General features: G+C 42.5%; 1 protein-coding gene across 1 annotated transcript in view; it reads right to left on the reverse strand.

Moving 5' to 3' along the window:
• Window positions 1-8,238: 8,238 nt before the first annotated feature.
• The window catches only part of LOC311505927 (uncharacterized protein C14orf132), a 29,221-nt gene continuing 12,888 nt past the window's right edge, over window positions 8,239-24,571 (reverse strand). The window contains exon 2 of the mRNA XM_084569754.1: window positions 8,239-11,012. Coding sequence (XP_084425880.1) covers window positions 10,776-11,012 — 237 coding nt within the window. The 3' untranslated portion in view covers window positions 8,239-10,775. The remainder of the gene's footprint in view (window positions 11,013-24,571) is intronic.

Below are 24,571 nucleotides of genomic sequence, written 5' to 3' on the forward strand. Positions count from 1 at the left end.
ACTGTGCCTTAGAAATATGAGAAAAAGACGACAGTAAGAACATGAGGCGCAGTAAAAATATGGTGTAAATATTAAATAAAAGTAAAAAATACTGCACTTTCAGTATAAAAGGTAAGGTGTACATTGCTTAAATGAAGAATGCATATTCACTTTATATAATTTTGCATATATTTTATTTATTGAATATACATGCTGCATGGTGTGGCATGAAACTAGTTAAAATACAAAATTTAGTGCAGCACTTTAACTGGATAAAAAAAACTGGATAAAAATGGAAATATTCAAGTACCATGACCTTCTAGTTATAGACTATACCTCTACTGTACAGACTGTACTTTTACTTTTGATGCCTTGTGTACATATTTCTAATATTTTGCCAATATCATGAATGCAGAACCTCAGTTTGTATTGACAGTAGCAGTATTTTATACTGTGGTGCGGCTACTTCAACAACAACAACAAAAAAAGCATCCTAATATAACATCGTCTTTAAGCCACATGGAAGCCACCTTACAGGTGCCATAAATCATGAGTAACATGTTAGACATAAGAATCGCTGGAAACAGAAAACAGCCTCCCTGGCTGGGTGAGCTCGAGATGACAAAGATCAGCATCGATCAACAGCCGTCAGACTTTCATTACAACACAGAGAAATGGACAGAGGCTTCCACTTCCACATCCCGATCCCTTCCCTTCCCATTCCCTGGCATTTCTGCTCATCTCAATCATCCTGTCATTTTCCATCAGCCCGTCCATCCGTCTGTGTGTCTGTCTCTCTGCTTGTCTCACTGCTCCGTTCGATGGATCCTCCATTAGCCCCTGGAGTGGTTTCCACTTTCATTCTGGCCAGCAAACACGTCAGCGAGACCGTGGCTGCCAGTGGGCTCATCAGGCAGCTGGAGTGAAACATGTCAGTCTCCATGGTGACAGGCAGCCTGCTGATATTCAGTTATATTCAGTGTAGTGACAGCGCTGTGGTGGTTCAGAGGCTTGCATTTAAAGCTGCAGTGCGAGACTTGGCTCATACAAATGAGCATCCATTCCATTTAAGCCAAACAAGTTAGTCTCTCAGCGTTTCACTGTTTTAAATCTGTTGTCTGAGGGTGACATTCCTGCTCTGGTGTGCTGGAAGAGGTGTGTTTTATGTCAACCGGCACTGTTTGTTTGCCACAGTTACAAATGTAACCAAGGTTCTATGAATTCAGCAGTTCCAAGAGAAGTTTATTATGATATTATCAGAAACTATGCATAGCCTCAAGGACTATTGTTTGCAGTAGCTTGGCAACACTGGAAGCTTCTCTGTGTCTGCTTGTTTATCTCATTGACTGCTACGAGCGTCTCGGCGTAATCATCCATATGTTCAAACCTCAATATGAAATTCATTTGATATGCATTGGGATCTGTAAGGGCTCACATTAAGATAATCAGGGCCAAACAAGGAGAGAATCCGGGGATAACTCATCCAAGAACTCCTGTAGTCTGAGGCCGGCCATAAATACAAGAGCTTCTTAAATTGCAGTCATAAAGTCTTCAAACTGATGAAATTGACTCTCGGGAGAACCACTACTGGGGAAGGAAGCCTTAGAGCCCAAGAATACCTCCAGGATAAATTTATTACAGTTATAATTCTCAGACCTCTCCAATTAACAGCGCCTCAGATTAGAGCCCGTATCAGTGCTTAAAAGAGTTTTACGTCACAGACCATCTGTGTGTTTGTGAGCTGCAGAGAAGAGGGTATTGTGTCTGTAGGTGGCACTGACTTTTGTGTAAAATAACAACATACAAGGCTCTGGGCGGGGTTGCATCCATCTTGCTCTAAGGGCAGCTTCATCATGAATTTCTTTCTCTTTCTAAGGATGTTTCCCGTGTCAGATGACAGGCTGAGACAGATACTTCCCCTGTCCTCCTGCCTCACAGACGAGTGTGTGTGTGTGTGTGTGTGTGTGTGAAAGAGAGAGACCAAGCCATCCACTCAACAGCGACACTAAATCAAAAGAATGGCAATCTTGCCTTTTGGATGACGGGTGATGTCGAGCTCCCATCGTGCAGTAACCGTAATGAAGCATTTTCACCGAGGGTACGGCAGCGGCAGCAGCAGCATCAGGGGGTGGTGGAACCCCCGTGATTGCATTAAGACTCTCTGTTCCCTGTCACACTAGGGAGCACCATTAACCATACCATGTGAGTTGAGGTAGAAAGAACAGCTTCAAGCAGAAACTGATTTGCGTGTGTGGTGTTTTCTACATTTTGCCTGCATCTTGTGTCCACACAGTTAGATGGGAAAGCTTCAATTGTGACTCTGATTTGGGGGGAAATTACCAGAGTGAATGCAACTGAGGATGTGGATAATGAGTTATCTACACTTTGTCAATGTTGCATACACATCAACAGTTAACTGCTAGGTCTTTGCAGGATTGTCATCTTACAGGGCTTATCACCTTGTTTAATCATCCTGGTTAAACAAGGTGAGCTTCTCGTGGCAGGATATTAGCTAGACTGATAAGCTAATCTCTAATGAACAGCATCATCAGGATGCACGTTTGTGTATTTGTGTGTAAGCAAGGAACAAACCAAATCAAGGTACAAAGTATCACAAACTAAAGGCGCTGTCCAAATTCACTACAGCTTGCTCCTGAAATGTTCGCAGCCCGCTTTAATGGTTTTTTAACCAACTTCTCTTCCCTATTATACCGTATCAAGAGGCAATCATACATCGCCAGTCGCTGTGAAGCATGTAAGAAAGTCTGCTAGCGATGACAGCTGCCAGTCAGTCACATACACAGTCATTGGACCAGAGAATAAAACTCTCATTCTGCTTCTGCACTCGGGCAGCTATCATCAAAAACATATATCATTCCACTGTCAGAGTCCATTATGGATGATGCAAACGCAGCATAACTCATGTTATGCTCTGATACTTGTGCCTTGTCAGTGCCTCCTGTAATGTGCGAAGTGTTCATCTGACGGGAGCCAGCGGACTTTATTCCTCTTTGTAGAGTGACTGCAAGCAGGAAACCGTGATCTAAAGCCCAATATTGAACACAGTAACAACCCAATCTCATGAATCTGAGAACCTAATTAATATTAACCAGCAGAAAATCATTGGATCTACATTAAGATCCCTCTATTGTAGTCTGCTATCATGAGTTCATTAGTATAATCACAGTCCAGTTGGTTCCTCACAACGAGGAGTTGTATAGTCTTATGGCCTGAGGGAGAAATGACCTTCTCAGCCTGCAGGACAGGGACAGCAGCCTGAAACTGAACGAGCTTCTCTGCCTGACTATGGTGTCGTGTAGAGGGTGGTGGACATTGTTCATGATGGACCGGAGTTTGTTCAGGGTTCTTGCCTATGCCACCGATGTCAGGGACGCGGCCCCTACCATAGAGCCCGCTTTCTGTACCAGTTTGTCTAGCCGTGATGATGCCTCCCCAGCACACCACAGCGTAGAAGAGGGCACTGGCAACGATAGTCTGGTAGAACATGTCCAGCAGCTTCCGGCAGATATTAAACGATCTTAGTCTCCTAAGAAAATAGAGATGGCTCTGACATTTCAACATAAAAAAAAGACACAAAGGTCCTCTCTAGATTTCGGTGTTTGGTTGTGCACCATGGATATATACACTATTAAGAACTCATCTAAGGACAACATGCAAGTTTGTCTAACTGTTTATCAAACCTGCAGCGAGATCCAGAGTCTGATGCTTACAGACTAGCAAGCACTTTGTTTCATGGATACATCTGGCGAGCCCTGAAGCTCTCAAGCGGTCTCACGTGAGGCGCACAAGCTACACGTGGGCTTGTGTGAGACGCACTGAGGACACTGAGTGCAGCTTACAGGTATATTACTTGTTGTGCTCAGCAGTGACAGATACAAATACAGGCTCTAAGGGGAGAAAATATACGGGACCAACTGTGTCACACAGTAGTCCTGGGAGTTATTTTATTTTATTTTACGGGGCGGCACGGTGGTACATTTATTTGCACTGGGTTTAAACTCAACAGCTTGCTGAGGCCTCTCTGTGCAGAGCTTGCATGTTCTCCTCCTTCACATGGTATGTGTGTGCATGGATTTCCTCTGGCTGCTTCCTCCTCCCTTTCCTCCTCCTCTAAATTGTTTATCTTTCCATGTTTGGGTTGTGATAGACTGTGTACAGAGGTACAGGGATGCAACATGTACCTCTTGCCTAATGACTGCTGGGCTAGGATCCAGCCCCACCTCCAACAATGAAGGATAAGCAGTAACAGATAATGGATATTTTGCTTTATTTTAGTTTATTTTACTAAACTACGTAAATAAACTAGACCAGTTGTGGTACTGGATACTTTAGCAGTAGAAGGTGATTTGTTACAATATAAAAGGAAGGATTTCTGGCACTATGGCCTCTGCAGCCACAGAGGTTACAAGTAAAAGACGTCTTAAACTAATCTGACTTTGATTACATAGCATTCATGTAAAGGTTTTGCAGTGTTTCTTAAATGTTTTTCTGTCTCTTTTAAGCACTCTCTCTGTTGTGATCACCGAAATTGTACTTGAGTGACACATTCATCAGAGATTGCGTAATTTATTTCTTTAATTTTATCGGTGACAAGCCAGAGAGCTGTATTTATAGTCTAATTAAATCTAACCGACCAGGAATAGAGTGGAAAATAATAACCGCAATGAGAATAATTATATTGTGAGGTGTTTACTTGTAAATATGCAATTTTTATTTTTTTTTCCTTTCAGCACGATTTTTCCTTCACTGATGGAGTTCTGAGCTCTCCTTCACACGCCCACGTACTGCATGCAGAGACACTTGCAAGCTCTAATAGATGTCCTCTCCTGCCTCTCCCCTTGGAGTTGCAGAGCTTTCTCAGAAATAGCAATTTGGCGGCATACGACCCATTACAGAAATGATAGCCTTTATTAAGGCGTGGGGGAAGTTTGGACACACTGTATGTTCCCATGTGTCTCTGAAGTGACAGTCTGATAAGATGTGTCTAAGCAGCTTGGCATATATTAGCATATCCAGCACCTCATCGCCAAGCTGTCACTCTCGACTGGACAGGACTTGAGCTGAAGTGTTACATCCTAGGAGAGTCCGGGGGCAACAGAGGTGAAGTGAGACAACCTCTCCCACCATCCCCCTTCTTCACACATTTTCCATTCCTTTACTCCCCTTTCAGACAGATTAATCTTGCCTTGGGTGGAAATTAAAGGCACTATCTATTATTCTCACGCAAAGTCTGCCTCATTTTGCACAGACATTATAAAGGAAGTTTTGAAGCCTCTGTGGATTTTTCACAAAAGACCATCACCACAAAAGTCCAATAATTGGCATGCATTATAATAGATTAGCCCAGCCAAGGTCAATGGTTATTTCATTCCAGTGTTCTACGAATAAAGCGCGCTGTAAGCTAAACCGATTGCAATGCCCTCTGAGGCAAAAAGCGATTTGGGGCTATATGAATGAAATTGCCTTGACTCGACTTCTTGCTCCTTCTGAGGGATTTTTTGAGGTTCCCGTGTCCCCTGCCTCGGGGAGTCAGTGGCTTTTCTCAGGCCACTGGGATTTTCCCCTGCAGGTGAGCCAATTGATTGGATTCAGAGGAAAGCACAACGCCCCATGCAAGCAATGAGAAGGTCGTTTGAAGAACAGTCGATTTCATGTCAACTGCTAAAGGGGAGGGATCTGAAAGGCCCACGGCGGATCTGAAAGGAACTGATCCACGTATTATCAGACCAAGCTGTCTTTTCAGTTGGGAAAGGGCTGATTCGGTCAGTGAGATAGTGTAAAAGTTCAGCCGTGCAGCTTCATGGAATTATGAATGGGATCTTAAAATGTTTCTGACACTAGTTTTCTCCAGGGTGACAGGGATTTTCTTCCTGAAACCTTAAATGTGTGGAAGTGTGCCACTCTGTGTGTTTTATTCATGAAGGCACCTGCTATGTTGAGAATCTCAGTAAAAGTGCAAACTGAAACTTTTTAAAGGGGTTAGCTCACTTGATTATTAATTCACTAAAAGTCAATTTTGCCACAAGTGGATCTCAATCCATTCATTCATCCATCCATCTATCCACTTGTCTGGTCGCTGAGTCAACAGCGTTAGCATGGTATTCCAGATGGTATTCTCCCAGCGTATTCTAGTTCTTCATGAGGGATCCCAAGGCACTCCAAGGCCAGCTGAGATACTGCATGTAATGCCTCCAGCGACATCTGGGTCTATCATGTCTCCTCCCAGGTGGCTGTGCCCAATAAACCTCCATGGCACCCCCATGGAGGTTCGCCCAGTAGGACTCCTCTCCAGATACCCGAACCACCTCAACTGGCGGGCCGATAGTCACCAAACCGAAGAAACTATTGCTTTAACACTGTAAGATTTTTAGCCATGCTAGAAGCTGTGGCTTGGTCCAGACTGAAATGTCCTAGCCTAGCACAGCTATTGAACAGATTGCATTTTTTTGTGCACACAAGCAACAGGTCAGAATATATTATAGTTACCTGTTAGCAACTGTCAGAGATTGCTATGCCATAATACAGCCTCACAGACCAGCTCTCACTGTAACAAGATTCTCTTAATTATTACCTGAAGGATTTTAAATTTATGTAGTATGGTACAAATGTGTCACCTGTACCCAGAAAGGTGCAGAACCGCTGTGAAAAGATCCCTTTCATGTATTTCATGTGTCTTCCTCATGCACAATATGTACAGTACAGTTTATCCTTTATTTATATATGTATATATTTCTTGTATATTTTATTGTTTTGTTTTTTTGATTTTCCAGACGTACACTATATTACCAAAAGTATTCGCTCACCCATTCAAATGATCAGAATCAGGTGTTCTAATCACTTGGCCTGGCCCCAGGTGTATAAATTCAAGCACTCAGGCATGCAGACTGTGAAACAAGACATTTGTGAAAGAATGGGCCGCTCTCAGGAGCTCAGTGAATTCCAGCGTGGAACTGTCATAGGATGCCACTTGTGCAACAAATCCAGTCGTGAAATTTCCTCGCTCCTAAATATTCCACAGTCAACTGTCAGCTCTATTATAACAAAATGGAAGCGTTTGGGAAAAACAGCAACTCAGCCACGAAGTGGTAGGCCACGTAAAGTGACGGAGAGGGGTCAGCGGATGCTGAAGCGCATAGTGCAAAGAGGTCGCCGACTTTCTGCACAGTCAATTGCTACAGAGCTACAAACTTCATGTGACCTTCAGATTAGCCCAAGTACAGTACGCAGAGAGCTTCATGGAATGGGTTTCCATGGCCGAGCAGCTGCAGCCAAGCCACACATCACCAAGTGCAATGCAAGGCGTCGGATGCAATGGTGTAAAGCACGCCGCCACTGGCCTCTAGAGCAGTGGAGACGCGTTCTCTGGAGTGATGAATCACGCTTTTCCATCTGGCAATCTGATGGACGAGTCTGGGTTTGGAGGTTGCCAGGAGAACGGTACATTTCAGATTGCATTGTGCCAACTGTGAAATTTGGTGGAGGAGGAATTATGGTATGGGGTTGTTTTTCAGGAGCTGGGCTTGGCCCCTTAGTTCCAGTGAAAGGAACATTGAATGCTTCAGGATACCAAAACATTTTGGACAATTCCATGCTCCCAACCTTGTGGGAACAGTTTGGAGCGGGCCCCTTCCTCTTCCAACATGACTGTGCACCAGTGCACAAAGCAAGGTCCATAAAGACGTGGATGACAGAGTCTGGTGTGGATGAACTTGACTGGCCTGCACAGAGTCCTGACCTGAACCCGATAGAACACCTTTGGGATGAATTAGAGCGGAGACTGAGAGCCAGGCCTTCTCGACCAACATCAGTGTGTGACCTCACCAATGCGCTTTTGGAAGAATGGTCAAAAATTCCTATAAACACTCTCCTCAACCTTGTGGACAGTCTTCCCAGAAGAGTTGAAGCTGTAATAGCTGCAAAAGGTGGACCGACATCATATTGAATTCTATGAGTTAGGAATGGGATGGCACTTCAGTTCATAGAATGAGTAAAGGCAGGTGAGCGAATACTTTTGGTAATATAGTGTATGTGTATGTGTCGGGCTGAACAGCGGTGTGGTGGTTAGCACTGATGCCTCACAGCAAGAAGGTTCCGGGTTCGAATCCACCGTGTGAGTATGAATGGTTGTCTGTCTCTCTGTGTTAGACCTGCGATAGGCTGGTGACCTGTCCAGGCTGTACCCCACCTCTGGCCCCAATGACAGCTGGGATAGGCTCCTGCCCCCCTGTGGCCCTCCAGAGGACAAGCGGTTACATAAAATGAATGAATAAATATGTATGTGTATTGTACTAACCACCACAACAAATTTCTCATATGTGCAAACCTGAGAGGAAATAGAGAATTCTGATTGTGATTTCCCTTGCACTGTATAGTTTAGAGTTTTGTTTTGTTTTTTACTTTTTTAAGTATTTACCTTTCTGCACAATCTTTCTGCTTGCTCAGCAAAACAAATATGAAGACAGAGAGATATGGAGCGGTGCAGGGGTGCACACAAGAGTGAATCCAAGTGATTTCTAAGCAACCGGTGCCCGTGTCAAAATGACAGATGGTGTCATTTAAGCTGAGCATCTATCTCACCTGATGGCTCAGCACCGACCGGTGACATCTGCCAGTTGGTTGGCTTCACCCAAACGTAACGCCGGGTGACTCAGGTGGAGAAAAGACGGACCTAAAACACCTGGCGTCACTGGCTGCCGTGCACGAAGTCAAACGTTCTCCTCTTGGTACTCAATGAGTTGATTCTGAACAACACTGTGTGTGCTTCTTTAATCAACAGAGAAAACCGATTAGCATTGATACAGAAATTTTAATAGTAACATATCTTTACAAAAGGAGCGTCGTGTATGTGGTTTACAACATGTCTAAATATTTCTACATCAACCATTTATTAAAAATAACTGGAAAAGTCCTTTTAACAATGTAAAAGTACACTCGTTATAACAGATTGTTGTGTCTGACTCTCTCTTTACATCGTTCAGTAGATAAAGTAAGCTAGTATTATAGTTATTTGTGTGTGAACATTTGAACACTTATGGTGTTTACAAGACAGATTTACATCTTTATAGTATGTTGACATTATTATAATCCAAGGAGAAATATCAGTTCATGGAGCAAAGCGATTCTGTTTTTATTTCTCGCTAATTCGCCATCTGAAAAAAAGGAGAAATATCAGTTCATGGAGCAAAGCGATTCTGTTTTTATTTCTCGCTAATTCGCCATCTGAAAACCAGTCACTTAACCAGGAGAATGAAACACTTTGCTGACTTTAAACTTTTTTTCCATTTGTAGCTAAAAAGAGAACCATAAAATAAATTAAGCAAATAATCAGAAACACCAGTTTGCAGACTTTACAAAAAAAAAAAAAAGATCAAAGTCTACCAGCTGTAAATTTAGTGTGAATGCAGTTTACATGTGAAAATTATTACTTGCATCTTTGGCTGTAAGCTAACGCTCAAGTGTCATGGAAAATAAAAACCACGGTACAGTATCCCACTTAGAACAAGGGGCTAGTCGCCACAGAGACGGCTTTAGCATCCACAGGAGCGCAGGACTACATAACTGAACTGTGAGAATTTTGAACGGTACATCTTGATATATAAGATAAACTTCACTAGGCATCACTTCCCCACTCACATCTATTTATTTATCATAGGGTTTATCAGAGAGCTCGTCAGTGCTGCGTAACACATACAGTCTATTTCCTGTATTTTCACCTTCTGCCGTCGACAGTGTTAATGTGAGTGATGAATAAAAGTTATTTACAACCTGTACTGATGAAAATAGTGAATAAGGAAAGAAGGCTACGTGTGTTTGATTTAATTTGTGCTTCTAATTCTATTCCTTTGACATCTCTTCATATATCATGTAAAATTTACTGAACAGACCACGACGATACGATTTGATTTTCTAATCCCTGTTGGGTAGTACTGTAGGCATTTAACAATTTAACATTTACGAGAGGATGCCACGGTCGTACAGTCATCACTCCTTGTGTGTAATTACGTTAGCGCTACAGAAGACCTTTCTTTTTATGAGACTTTAAGTGGGTTTAATGAAGTCTGTGTCCAGTTCTCCTTTTCCTATTAGTAACATTGTTTAGAAACACACTACATACACTGATGATCAGTGTCTTTACTGCGTTTCATTTACATAAATGAGCTCTAATGTCCTGAGCCTCAGTGGAGCCTAACATGAAAATAACCTCTGCGCTTTCTAAATATTTTAACATTCACCGTTTCAGTTCAGTTGCATAATTAAGCAGCACTGCTTAGCAGCTATCTGGTGGATGTGTCAGATGGCCCGGTTTAACCCTAATCTTAAGCCCCATTAAATCTCTGTTCTCGCTTCCGCATTACAAGAGAGAGTGGGGTCTGAGCAGAAACACGGAAACAAGTTTAAGCTAAAAGAAGCTCTTTTGATTAATGGGTGAGAGTGCAGGTTTGCTGTATCTGTTTTTAAGTAAGGAGCTTCTGTGTGCGTACGGTTCTCCTCAAATTTCCTACTGAAGCATACGAAAGTGCTTGTTGCTGATAAATGCAGCCAAAAACCAGTCTTTACGTTTGACAGAGAAAAATAGTAGTCTATATGTCATTGTCAAACATCTCTGACGCCCTCAGGGGCCCAAACTGATCCAAAAACCAAGTGTGAAGGAAAGAAAGAAAGACAGAGACATAGAGGGATGGGATGTGTGTCTTCCTACAAAGCCTCGGTCAGGGGGTCCAGAGATTCAGACAAAAGCAGGATGTGCGCGGGCTGTCTTTGTAAGCATGTGTTCATCAGAAAGTGCAGGCGTAGACGACGCCCACCACCACGATGTTTCCAATAGTGGCGACGATGGCGATCCAGAGCCAGATGGCGTCGCTGGACATGGACTGCTGCTCGTCTTGCTGGCCTTGCACCGAGGCGGCCGAGGCGGCAGCGTGGACACTGGCCGAGGAGTTGAAGAGCGAATGCTCGCCGCTGTAGTCGTCATTAGGCGAGGAGTCCATGAAGGCTCCTGTCATAACTGGGATCTAGGAGGAGGGAGATGAAAAGTGGGGAGAAGGGTTATGATATGATTGATCTGGGCTTTTGAAGAAAGTAGTCTCTATTGGAGGTCATGAAAAATGGGACATATCACATCAGGTGGTCCTCTAGTTAACTACTGGAGGGCACAAACAAGTCTTCCATAGGCCTACTTTTTCTAGTAAATTAAGGGTTTTAGCAAACTGGGGGAATTATATTCTTTCTCATAACAGTACTTATAGACAGTACAGCTGACAAACGTACGGTTTTATGTATGGCAGTGTCATTCATCAATCTGCCACTTTGGTCCAGATTGAAATTTTACAACAACTGGATCGTATCGTTTCCATGATAGCTTGTTCCGACATTTATAGCACAGAAGGATAACGGCAAATCATAACGAATTTGGAGACTTCTCTGATTGCTTGACATTAATAGTTTTGAGTGAAATGTCTACAATTGTTGAACGAATAAGCATGAAAGTTGTCACAGTACTTCATGTTTCTTTTTTACAATGACTGGTAACAACCTTGGTATTGTATTGACATCAAAATGCAAAATACTAACAGGCGCTGAATGTCGTATAACTGTCTCCCAAACTGCTGCAGCAAGTCCTGCCAAAGTCCCCAGAATAAAAATGCCCACACGTCCCATAACCCTAACCCACTGAATATTTCCACATAGTACGCAAAATCCTGGATCCATTTCTGGGTTCCCACGTTGGCTTAGAAATCGCCCACTCGTTTCAGCAGAGACCTCAACTTGGAGACTCGAAGTCCCTGCGATTTTTTTAGTAACTAAATTTAATTATGTAAAGCCTTCATTAGTGTGGAATGCTGTGAGTCTTAAATCATAAACTTAAAAACAGAGTTGTCTGGCTTTAAAGTGCAGGCTTTCTTGAGGTGGTATGCGCATTCCTGGAATCGAACTGGAAAACTACTGGTTTGATTTGTTCATTAATTCATGATCAGCAAATGTGGTCATTCAGGATCATTTAAGAGTGAGACTGCAAATGTTTTCAGACCTTTTGTACTTCTCCAGAGTAAAGAATCCCCCTCATAGGCAACTATTCCACCGAAAAACAGTTCGGATGTTTGGGATCCTTCGTTCAAAGAATTTTCAAGGCTCTTTTCTTAATGCACCAACAATCCCATGTGCACGTATGTGTAGAACTGAAACCAAAGCCTTTTCGGTGATTCACACCTGCAAAGCCCGCTAGCCTCTTCCATCAAGCGTTCTCTAAACGTGTGGAGTCCATGAATGGACCAGACATGGAAGGACACATCCTACCGAGGTTTGGCTCTGAGAAATACCTTTTAGTTTTGGTGTTGGAACAATACCTTGACAAAAACAGAACCCCTTCAGAACCAGTGCAGTGGTTAGGATTAAACTCCCTAGCAACATCTCTCCTTTCCAGCAATAGCACGCCAGATTTGTCCCTGTTGCATTAACACGTTTGAGTGCTGTGAAAGAAATGAGAGGTAACTGCTCACGACATCGTTAGTCAGAGGTTACAGGGTTTCCCACACCGGCAGGCAGGGTCGCACTTTGTCTCGCACACCACCAAGATTGCGTGTCTTGTGCATGTGTGTGTTTATGAAGTAACGCCTGATTAACGAGGAATGAATATTTCAGATGTGGCATGTGAAAATGATTTATTGCTAAGAACAATCGGGGCCGTGTGAACGTATTCAGCCCTCATGTGTGCCTGCGTGTGTTTCTATGGAAGTGCATATGACTGAGAAATGCACGAGAGACGCTTCAAAAGCTCAGACTGGAAAACAAGACTCTGCTGAACATGTGAAATAAAAAAGAAAAGGAAAACAATGCTAAAAATACCTCGGAGGGATGTTGAGCACTCGCACAAACACAAAAATTCTCTCTTGCTTGCTCATTTGCTCACCTTCGCTCGCTCACTCAACCCACCCCCACGGCTGCCCGCCCTCTCATGAACACACGGGCTAATGCACAAAGACGTTAACACACACACACACACACACACACAAACCACTCCTGGTCTTCCCTCACACAGGGGAAAACACTGTTTAGAAAGCATTCGGCTGCTCTCCCTTCATTGGCCCCTGGTGGTGAATAATGACATGACACATCCTGTGGAGCGCCTGCTGTTCGCATGAGCATGATGGAGGCAGACAGGCATGCATGAAGTCCAGCAAACCTGGGTCTCCCACCCCCAACATCACCCCCATTCAGTCACTGCAACATGCTGATTCGTCCAACTATAGCATGTCGTATCTACTTGAAGGTTACTCACACATCATGCATCATCATACAACAAGATGCCATGGAAAATATGTCAATGTACGCCTGTTTTATATCTAAGTATATCTTTATTTATCTAGTTGAGTCTACAGAAGTCAAGCTGAAAAACCTCCCCCAAATTTGTCAAAATCTTATTTCGAAATCCACCTGTTACTTTACCCTCTCTGACCCCTCTCTAAAACATTCGCATCACTCGATCCCTTATTTTTACCGGTCACACCGCCCGCCTCCACAACGTTAAAAACCCTACCTTGCATTCAGAGGCGCGCCTCGCCTAATCTAACGCTCAGTCAGACGATAACCGAGGCTTTCAACCCCGTCTGCATTCTTTATATTAATGTTTTATTTATAAGTAACTCATTGTCCACAGGAGTGAGCTGTTTGCATAAATGGGGACATGTACCCAATGTGTGCGTGGAACATCTTTCCCAGTAGTAAGCCCTAATCTAAATATTTGATTGCCCGTGTTTTTTTACTATTTTTGGCAGAGAGTGTCTTAATTACATGTTTGTACATTGTCTTTCTCCGTGCGTCTACTCATACGAGGCCACAATCCTCAAATGTATCTTGGATATGAGGCTAGAAAGGGAAGCGGTCATGCGCTAATGGAACGGAGGGAAACGGAGACCTCGAGAAGAAGCATCCCAAAACATCTGAACACTTAGATGAGCATCCCCTAAGAATTACAGCCGGGAAACACCGTGCTTGTTGACATACATGGATGAGTAATAACAGTACAAGACTGACCAAAGTTTCCTGGAAAATATAAACATCCATCTCTCCAGACTAACGGTAAAACACCGGGCAAAATGGCATCAACAGATTAAATTTCACTCCGTGTGCGTTACAGCTACGCCTCCTGAACACACAGCTCCAGCACTCAGAGAGTATTCCCCAGGCAAAAAGGTAAAAGTAGTCTCATTTCCCGAGATGTCTTATGTGACTTGATGTTTTTTTAATCTTTATATTAAAACTGAATGTAAACTAGTTCACGCTCGGAGTAAAAACTTTTTGAAATTCACATTTTGTGTCTCTTTATTCTTTTGCAATGCACAAGAGGACCGAGCATAAACAGATTCTTCCTCGGCGCCTCGTCTCCAGAACGCGTCCACCGGAGCCTTTGTTCTTGTTCCTCTACAGAACTGCAAACGGATAAAGATGCAGCAAATGAGAGCGTCAAGACGTTAAGACAGTTTTTTTTTTTTTGTTTTTTTATCAAACTCAGTGTGACCAAGTTTATTTTCAGACGGAATTTCAGATTTAAGTGTATGTAGATTAAATGCACATTCTGGATTTGAAATACAACTGACTTGACAGACTAGTATCTTCTCATGACCAAATTACACGTCACATACTGTGATTATATTTAGAAGATTTCGTTGGCACTTAGCCGCTACCCTTTGGCGAAGACAAAGACGAAGCACTCTTCTTGTCCTGAAGGTGGTGATAAAGGCAATTTGACTTTATGCCATTCAATCATTCATTCTGCCGGTCTGTCTGCTCCTCTCATTCACCAGACTGTAGTCTATTGTATCTTCCTTTCCTTCCTTCCTTCCTTCCATCTTGTGTATTACTGATGTATAAACTTGACGTACAAACATGACGTGTAGCACAGCTGAATCATTTCCATTATTTTGTTATACACCGATCAGCCACAACATTAAAGCCACTGACGGGAAAAGTAAATAACATTGACCATCTTCTGACAATACAATGATCTGCTGGGAAACTTTTGCACCTGGCATTAGTGTGGATGTTACTCAGACATGTAGCACCCACCTAGACCAGACCAGACACCCCCACCCCATAGTAATAACACTCCTTGATGGCAGCAGCAGCAGCCATCCCCAGCAGGATGCAGCCTGCAGCCAGGTGCACACACACAATAACGGTTTAGGAACAATTAAAAACGGCAGAAGGTGTTGACCTGGCCTCCAAATTCACTAGATACCGAACTGATCAAGTATCTGTGGGATGATCCAGAGGCCCCTCCCCTCAACCAGACACCACAGGACACCCTCAGAAGGCCCATGTCTATTCTCTGATGAGTCAGAACTGTATTGGAGACACAAGGAAGACCTACACAATATCAGGCATGTGGTCATAATGTTATGCCTGATCGGTGTAGGCTACTGCTTTATTGTATGAGGTGTGTCAGATGAGCAGTGTTCGTGACAATGTGGCGTTAAAACACTTTTACAAAGGACAGACTTGTGCATCCTCTCTACGGATGATGCATTTTAGGAACCGAGTCAACCTTCAACAAGGCACGCTGAGATAGATTTCTGGTTCACGGGCAGGAGAACAAAAGAGAGAGGAGAAGGGGTGGCAAAAAATAGAGAAATGAGAAGAGCCCCAACACTCGTGTCAATTCAGACCGGCTGCTCCCATCTGCTTCATGTCATGTCACCTGACGTTCCCTACATCTCCGTTTACCTGCATCCACTTCCCAAATTCATTTCCCCTGTACCATCCGGCCTCGCCATGCAGTCCTTGCTACGTTGCCTTAATCCTCTCCACCGAAGCTCTCTATCGTTTCATAGCCTGTTTGTTTTGGCGCTGCTTGTTTTTTTGACCTCGCCTGAATCCTGTCGGATTTTCGATTTTTGATTCAAGAGAATTTATTATTTTCGTTCACCTGCATTGTTTTGTGCTAGTCTCACGAAGAAAGAAGAAGATCGTGGTTAAAAATAAACCTCTAGAGAGTAAAGTTTGTGGATTATTCAAAGCAACCAGGGCATTGTTTTTGGAAAGACATGTACCCACTGAATTTTTCAAGTGTAATTTTCTGCACTTGGAGCGCCATAACACTTCAACAAACTCTACTGGGGTGGTTGCAGAAGTCTCTGCAAAACTGTCTGCATTACTCAGTATCACAAACAGAAACCCGCCAATAAAATTTGAGCAAATCATCCCCATAACCTCCCATTCTGATATTTCAAATGATAAGTGAAATGAATTACATTAAGGTACAACGGGAACAGCTGGAAAGTAACCTCACTCCAATGAGCAACAGCTGAGGAATCTCCTGACTTGCATATTCCGCGCCTTCTTGGCTCGGAGCGGCGGCGACACCTGTGCAACACTCCACACAGCAAAAAAAAAAACCAATCAACGGCAGGCGTTACAGTGAAAATGTTCAATTCCACCTGCTCTGCTCCCCCAGCTTTGATTTATTCGTCCCAGCTGTTCCCAGAGCTTTGCCATCTTACATGGATGATCACAGTAATTGTGAAATAGAATGGACTGTAATTGCCTCCTGTGGGACGTTGGCACCAGTAAGTGCTCAAGTGAAATGATTTTGGCACAAACAAATAAAACCCAAATAAGTGTCCCTGGATGGCGAGGAAACCGAAACACAGCCGCAAAAGCACTCAGACAGACGGAGCGCAAACAAAGCCCAGGAAGAATCAGACAGAACGAGTTAGTTTTGTGGACTCATTGATTATACGAGGCCAGTCTGAAATCCAAGTCGATTCTTGTGTCCTTGCTAAGAAAAAACACAGAGGTGGACAGGGAGGGAATAAACAAGTGCAGAGTTGGATCCCTGCTGTGTAGAAGAATGGGCTTTATGCTCGACGCCGCACGCACAATCAATGAAAACCCACAGCTGCTTATTTTCTCACCTGTGACAGCGTTCTCAGCTCGATTAACTCCACTTTGCTGGACATTTTCATGAACTCATAATCTGTTCGGAGAATCTTTATCTTTCTTTGTAGCGTTTTGCTTCGAAATCACAATTTAGTCACAGAGTTAAATGTTTCGCTGGAGAAAAACTGACTGCACTTCAAGGAAGAGTATTGTTTTCATTGACTTGTTGCTTCTGGGTTCATATGGCTTTGATTTGAGCTAAACCCACAGTTCTTGACAACAATCCTCAGCTAACCATTCATATATTTAAAGGGAAGACGTAAATTATGATTGTGCACAGCAATAATAAATTGTCTGCACTGTCCTTGCCTCATAGCAATGGGTTCGAATCCATCGGCCGACTGGGACCTTTCTGTGTTTGCATGTTCTCCCTGTGTCTGCGTAGGTTCTCTCCAAGAACTCCCACTTCCCACCGTCCAAAGACATGCTCCTTAGGTTAATTGGTGATTCTGGATTGGCCGTAGGTGTGAGTGTGAGTGGTCGCCTGTCTCTCTGTGTTAGCCCTGCGATACACTGGCGACTTGTCCAGGGTGTACCCCGCCTCTCGCCCAATGACAGCTGGGATAGGGTCCCGTGACCCTCCAGCGGTTACAGGAAATTAATGAATGAATTATATGTGCACACATAACAAATATGGTAGGTAGATATCAATCATGATTGATATCTACCTACCATAGAATAATAAGAACAATCCAACTGAGGGTTTTTGACAGCAAAGTTAAAGTGGTGAATCCAGCAACAGCAGCAGCTACTGACTTCGACTGCACACGGATGTGACTCATCATTCTAAAGGGTTAGACAAGTGTGTGCCACAATGCAAATTAAAACATCAAATTAAACTTGCAGCTCAGATAGATAGAGAGATAGAGAGAGAGAGAGAGAGCTCAAAGAATCGATCGTTAAGAGCAAGCTCTGCTGTTGGCGGGAGAGCCTTTAATGAATCTGAGTGGGATAAGGAGTCTGTCGAGAGACCTAATCTGCCTTAATAAACACATACAGTACATGAATATTGAATCTTAAACATCAGAAGAGTTTAAAGGCCACAGTCTACTTGTCAGAGTAACAGTGATACGTGACAGTTCATAAAGTCTGGATGTTATAAGCCGCGCAGCAGCGACTGAGCCAATCATTGCAAAGCTGATTGTAAATAGCTGGGGCCAGTCAGCCAATATGAGCTAAGCATCAGAGTAAGGTTACATCTCTTGCAGCTACATGCGAGTCGTGATGGTAAATAAATTTGGATTAGAGTACTGAAAAACTCTCAGGATTAACCCCTCACGTGCAGCTGCTAGGAGAGAAAAAGGTAGTAACTTTAATCTATACAGTGCTGCCAGATAGAGAAAACAACAGATTTTACCTGTTCCATATCAAACGGCTGCACACTGAAGATAAGATAAGATAAGATAAGATAAGATAAGATAGGACTTTATTTATCCCTGTGGGGATATCAGGGTGCTACAGCGGCAGGGAACAACAGTGCAAAATGCAAAAGGATACAAAAAATAGAATAAGGTAGGCAGGAGGCATTAACTAGTCATGTCGTAAATTTCTAGGGTTTTAAGGAGGCTTGTTCACCAGCACCGTGGTGTTGAAATCTCCAGTTTCAGGCCTGGTTCCTATACTGCTCAGATTTACAGCTCCGCTCTCATTGATTTTCCCCGTCTCAGCAGGCCGGCTACATTTCTTAATAAATCTTATAACTCAATAGAACAAGTGTAGCCCAAGTGATCCTTTCTTGATGGTCAATGGAAATTCAGCAGGACAGAAGAGAGTTTATCACAGTTCTCTGATATTATGTATGATCACTTTAGCCCCTTCGTGTTTTTTTCTTTATAGCACGTGCCCGACGTTTATGTTATATTATTGCCACTCATAGCAGCCTGAGAAACATTTCTCTAAAACACAATCCGTGCAGGAAATAATGTACGATCACATTTGGGACTATAGCTCACAGATTGTTTCTCGCATGCCTTTAATTAAATGTTGCGTGATTGCTGAAAACGCGAGACAAGACTGAATTCACCAGCTATGAAACATTAAAATCCACCGCAAAGAAAGAATGACTTCTCATTCCGGGGGAAGATGAGACCGAGAAGCAGTACCAGATGATCACACTGAAAACTCGTGTGATCATCTGGCAGTGCTTTTCAGTTACGAGAAAGGATGAAACCGAGACAAACAGACTGCGCTCGTTCAAATGTCTATTTGTACATCTGGGCTCGTCCAAATGCTTTATTGTCTTCGTGTCCCAACTCCTTTTTGACATGTTCCAATGTAAATCTTATCCTGTTGTGCTTTAATCTGTGACACCCCATGCTGCAAAGACTCAGTTCACAAGGGAATAAAAAAAAAAATAAATCCCCAAATAAAAATCCTAGCACAGACTGGATGAGAAAAAAAAGTAAAGACGGAAAGTTAGGATCAGGATTTCATTTTTGGATCCCCCCCAAACAAGTCTTAAAGAATTGAAGAGCTCAGACTATACGGCAGCGATATTAAACCGCCAGCCTTGAGTCTTTTTTTACTTTTTTCTGTTTCATTATTTAGACGATCATTCAGCCGAACACCTTTTCTGGCTCTAAGATTACACTGATGCAGTTGTATGCATGTTTTATTCATTATTATTGACACAGGACACTTACACTTTTAAAATAATTCATTATTCCGTTGCCCTGCCTGGCTTAAACCCGCCTCTGTTCCACTGCACAGAATATTTTGAACTGGATGATAAGATTTGTTTAAAACAAAAAGGGCGCTGACAAGTCTTAAAAAATATCCTGCTTTTTACATTTCATTTCTAAATGATAATCACCACTTTCTCCGTGTCTGTGTGAATGTTTTCAGATAGAAATTTAAGCTTTAAACATTTAATTTTAACCCCTGGCAGAATTACACCTTGCTGAAAATTATTATTACCACAGTACATGCAGTAAATTAATTAAAAGAACCTTATGGCATATAGTTAATGGTGGCTTCACCTCTAAAGGAAACTACACAGTATTACTCACCTTAAAGGTTAATTAATCTGCAAAATGCTGCTCTCCCACTGTCAAAACCGTGCAGTAAAATGCACCACTGTTTGGGCATATTTGAACCTCATTAACCATTCATAACTTCATTTCAAGATACTTATCAAGATTTACAGAAAAATGCTTTTTCACCAAAGCCGAGGGTCATTCATTATTCACAGGGCAGATATTTTAAATATGCATAAAGTGGATTATGTGCAGCATGTGTTTTATGGCACAGTTTACACCGAAGAACGCGTCATGCTATAGCGACAGAGATTTCTCGCCGCGTACTATCACACCACTTCAAAATCTCCACGCGCATCTCGCTCATGTATTTTACATCGTGAGCACTTTAAATTAAAACGCACCCAGTGGAGTCACATCTCACCTCTTTCGCGTTAAACATATGGTTATGATGAGACCCAATGGAAACAGGCTCCACCTTATGCACATGCAAACAATAGATCAGACTTGTTAGAGTAGATAACTTAAAGTCGTCCCCAGAGTGGGATAAATGAAAGGATTATATTATGATGTCTTAATTCCTCTGTTACATTTGGGTTTTCGCCTAGTGAGCCAATACCTGGAACTGGAATTGTTATGAAGTTATCAGTATCAGTCATACTCGTGACTTGTTTGTGTTAAAATGTCAGAGTGTTAAATTATAGATGCTAGAAAAATAATTGTGATTTTTGCCGATCCATTCAAAAATCCCATTTGGAATACAGTTTTTATGAATCGATTCCAAGCCACATTTGGAGGTATATATGTATATATAAAAACAGACACAGCCACAGGTTGGCGGACTTCTCTTTTGAAGCCTTGGATTTGGCATTTAGCTATCGCCATATTGGCTTTAGCTTTTTCGGTGCTGGAAAAACGTGTTGAGACGGACCCGAAGATGGCAGTGACTCCAGATACAGACAGTTGTTTGAGGCCTATTATCTACTCACAATTACAAAATTCCAAAAGGGAAGGGAATTTAGCAAATTACATCATAAAGACTTGATTGTAGATTATTTTGGAGACATCAGCTAGCTGCCACCAAGCCACTTCCACATCAGCTTCAATCAACAGACCAGGGTTTCATTGATATTTTATATATCTATGGTCTATGGTCTCAATTTAGGCACTCCGTCAGCTCATATCAGATTTTGATGGGTCTTTTGTGTCACTTTCATCCTGACATACAACATCAACGTCAAATCCAGAGTGGCGGAAGTGCTGAGCAGAATCCATTGTGCCACTAGTGGGTCAGCAGAACGACAGTCAACGGAATAAAAAGTCTGCTGGCAAATTGGGAGCAGCTTCCGAATAAGCGAGACTGGAAGTTGAATTTGATGTTGTTGCTTTTTTAATTACGTCATTACCGCAGCTACACCTGCAGATAGGAAGGCGATGTAAGGATGCACAAATCTGATCTGGTGACGTTTTCCTAAAGATTCTCACCGCAAAGAGTTGCTCCAAGTGGCCAAAGTATAGGAGAAAATTCCCCTCCCCTCTTCCCCTTAGAAGAATTTCCCCATAAAGTTAAGACTTAAGAGTAGATCCTGGTAAAGATAAAAGGTATTCCTAAAGAATCTTAGCTCTTAAAAGTGCTCTGAAGGTGAGATCTGTTATGAGCAGGGAGGAGGACTTAGGAGTTTCTTAAGCAGAGGAGAAAATGGCAGAAAAGAGGCATTTATCTGTTATCTGTGCTATATTTTCCCATGCCTGCTTCTTGGCTTGTAGTGTGACACTGGGGCCAAATCTACCTCTTAAAACACTTTCATTCTCATTGACCAATTGAGCCAGAAGCAAACACTGTTCCTCTGTGCAGCTGGGTTTCCTACTTCTTTTCTTCTCCATTGCTGTTTGGTTTGTGGAAGATCTGAACGTCAACCAACGCTGCTCCTTATAGGCCGGTTAGCAATCACAGAAATTGATGAAAGCTGAGCCACTTTGTCCTTGTTGATACCAAATGGAGGAAGTGCAAAAATTACCAGCATGGTAAATGAATGTAAGCAAGTAAATACAACTATCAGCATGTGGATACTGTGCAAGTGGGCCTGAGTTTTCACACATTTTGTAGGATAATTTTGAAGTATAGCTTACTATTTATTTAACAGAGATTTTCTTTGTATGTAAATTATTGTTTATAATTCCACAGTCTTCATAGAGATTAGATTCTATGATTAAGTCTATTGAGTTCACGGTCTGTTCTCTTCCCATTATCAGCAAAAGTGTATTTTTATTTATTTAAAATGATGACTCATACCTAAGATTCTCACACATACGGGCTCTGATCACTTGCAAAGCCAGCATGCACCGCTGGAGTCTGAGGGCGGAGCCAGAGGTCGTCAGGAAGATTCAGCTCACCTGCACGGTCTACCCATAACCTATATGAGCATGTGGCAGTCAGCTTCACTCGCTTCATCTCCGCTGACTTCTCCTTTCTTTTCTATTCACTTAGTTGACATATACTGTGAGCTACTCTCTGCACTGCCCTGAGCTAAGCTGTGTCAAAACAGATTTTGAAAGCATGTTACGATGCTTTCTACCGTGCTACAAAGCCATATGGGTCAACGCAAAAAAAGACTGCCAGGGTACAAACAAAATCTGAATTTTTCCTTCATTTGACATGTATGTTCAGTTTGATAAAAATGAAATACAATAAACTGAAAACATACTTGTGCACTTGTGCAGACTAGGACTATTTTGCAGACAAAAGGGAGAAGTGCTGCACAGTTAATTCATTGCAAGTTTTAAATTACTGTCTTTTTCAGACTAATAGGCGGTTAAGGGTTCTGCGTCAATTTGACGCCACAGCTATTGCAACAGCGCAGACCCTAACGCCATAGCCTGACGTGCACCTCCCCAGAAATGTAACTGCGCGCCACGGTAAAGCAGACCACAAGCAGTGATGGGCAATCGAGGCTTTGTTGAAGCCTCGACATGTGATTCAAAAAAAGGTTCATTACGCGAAGCTTCAATGACACAGTGCTCTATTAGGACATCTAGTGGACAATAAAATGTAGTACAATCGAGACGTGTCTTACAGGTTCATGCTTGTATGGGATTTGATTTGCCATGCACATTCCTGTTCGACTACATTACATGGATATGTGGTTTAAAGCTGATAATAAATAAATTATACATATAACAATAAAATACATAAAAAGCAATCAATGGGAATCAAACCCTTGCTTCACTAACGAAAGACCGTTGTTTTTCGCTTTTGTCGTTGGACGGTTTTGATTTATGTCACTACTACGCTCTAATAAGTAATTTACACCAATGTTTATGTTGCAGCGCTTACATCAACTATTTTTTTTTTTTTCGCTCTTGGTATCATGGTTTAGTAGTGTTAGAGAATATTTGTACTGAATGCAACTCTGTCAAACCAAATCTCTCTTGACTCAGTCATTATTTACTTCGAAGACTCATCTCACCAACAACAGCAACAAACCAACCTACTCTGCAAAGAAACATTCAAATTAACACCACTAAATAGGGACAGGATATCCGGGATATCCCTGAACACACTCGATCCCACCAGGTGAGTCACATGACAAACCGAACCCATCAGGTGATTCGTTTGCCCGCTGAAGCACTTGAACTGCTTCGAACATCACTCAAGTGCTTCAAACGTCACTAGTCACATGACCTAACCACGCCTCGGCACAGTGGTTCGATTACAATTGCTTCATGAGCATGTGTCGGAGCCTCGGGTGTCAGAGGACCATCACTAACCACAAGAGCTGTGATGGGTCCGCTTGGTAGTAGCGTGTTTTTCCGCTTTAGTATTTCTGGCTGCTTCTCCATCCCCACAATTATCTAATTGTTTTGGATCAATAAAGATGGAACACATCGAGGAGAGGTTAACTGAGAAGCTTCGGAGGTACAAACATTTGTATGACTCGTCTTCGCCAAAATTTCAGCCATTGTTGAATTTGGAAAGTGAAGCAGGAAGTAGAAACAAAAATTAACTGGCAAAAAAGACAAAGCGCCGACTAGCGTTTGGGTGGTGTTTTTACAGAGTGAGCCAGACTGACAAGGCACAAGTATAAATGGCTGGTGTAGGCTATGTATGTAGGCTACACTCGTAGGTTACGGCGTCTGTGTACGGCAGTACCCTAAATACCCTTACCCTTAAGAAATAAAGCTACTAACTTATTGTCTTTTATGTATGCATATATGTAGAGGTTTAAGTCTAGAAGCACTTATTTCTGGAATCTTTCATTGCCCAGCATTGGAAAAAGAGAAGGTACAAATTATGGAAAAAAGTCTTTTTGTATAGCAGAGGTATTGAACTACCTGTTGAAATTAAAATATCTAATCTATCAGCACCATCATATTCATTTTTTTCTTTCTATATGAATCCTGGTGACGAAGTGCAATGTCTTGGCAGCTTGTTTCTGTCTCTGTGTGTGTATATAAGAAAGCTTTCGGGGGAGGGGAGAAAACAAAACCTCGCCAACCACTCGGTGTATCTATTGCCTGTGTCAGCCACCCTTGCGGCTCTGTCCATGCCTGCTCATTCATTGCGCGATACAGAGAAATTTAAGGCATAGAGATGAAAGCCCCTAATTGAATCTTCACTCATGTAAGCCTTGGTTTGAGGTAGCTGGGGCAGCCCTGATTTG

This window comes from Chelon labrosus, assembly GCF_963514085.1.
Source record: "Chelon labrosus genome assembly, chromosome: 20".
NCBI lineage: Eukaryota > Metazoa > Chordata > Actinopteri > Mugiliformes > Mugilidae > Chelon > Chelon labrosus.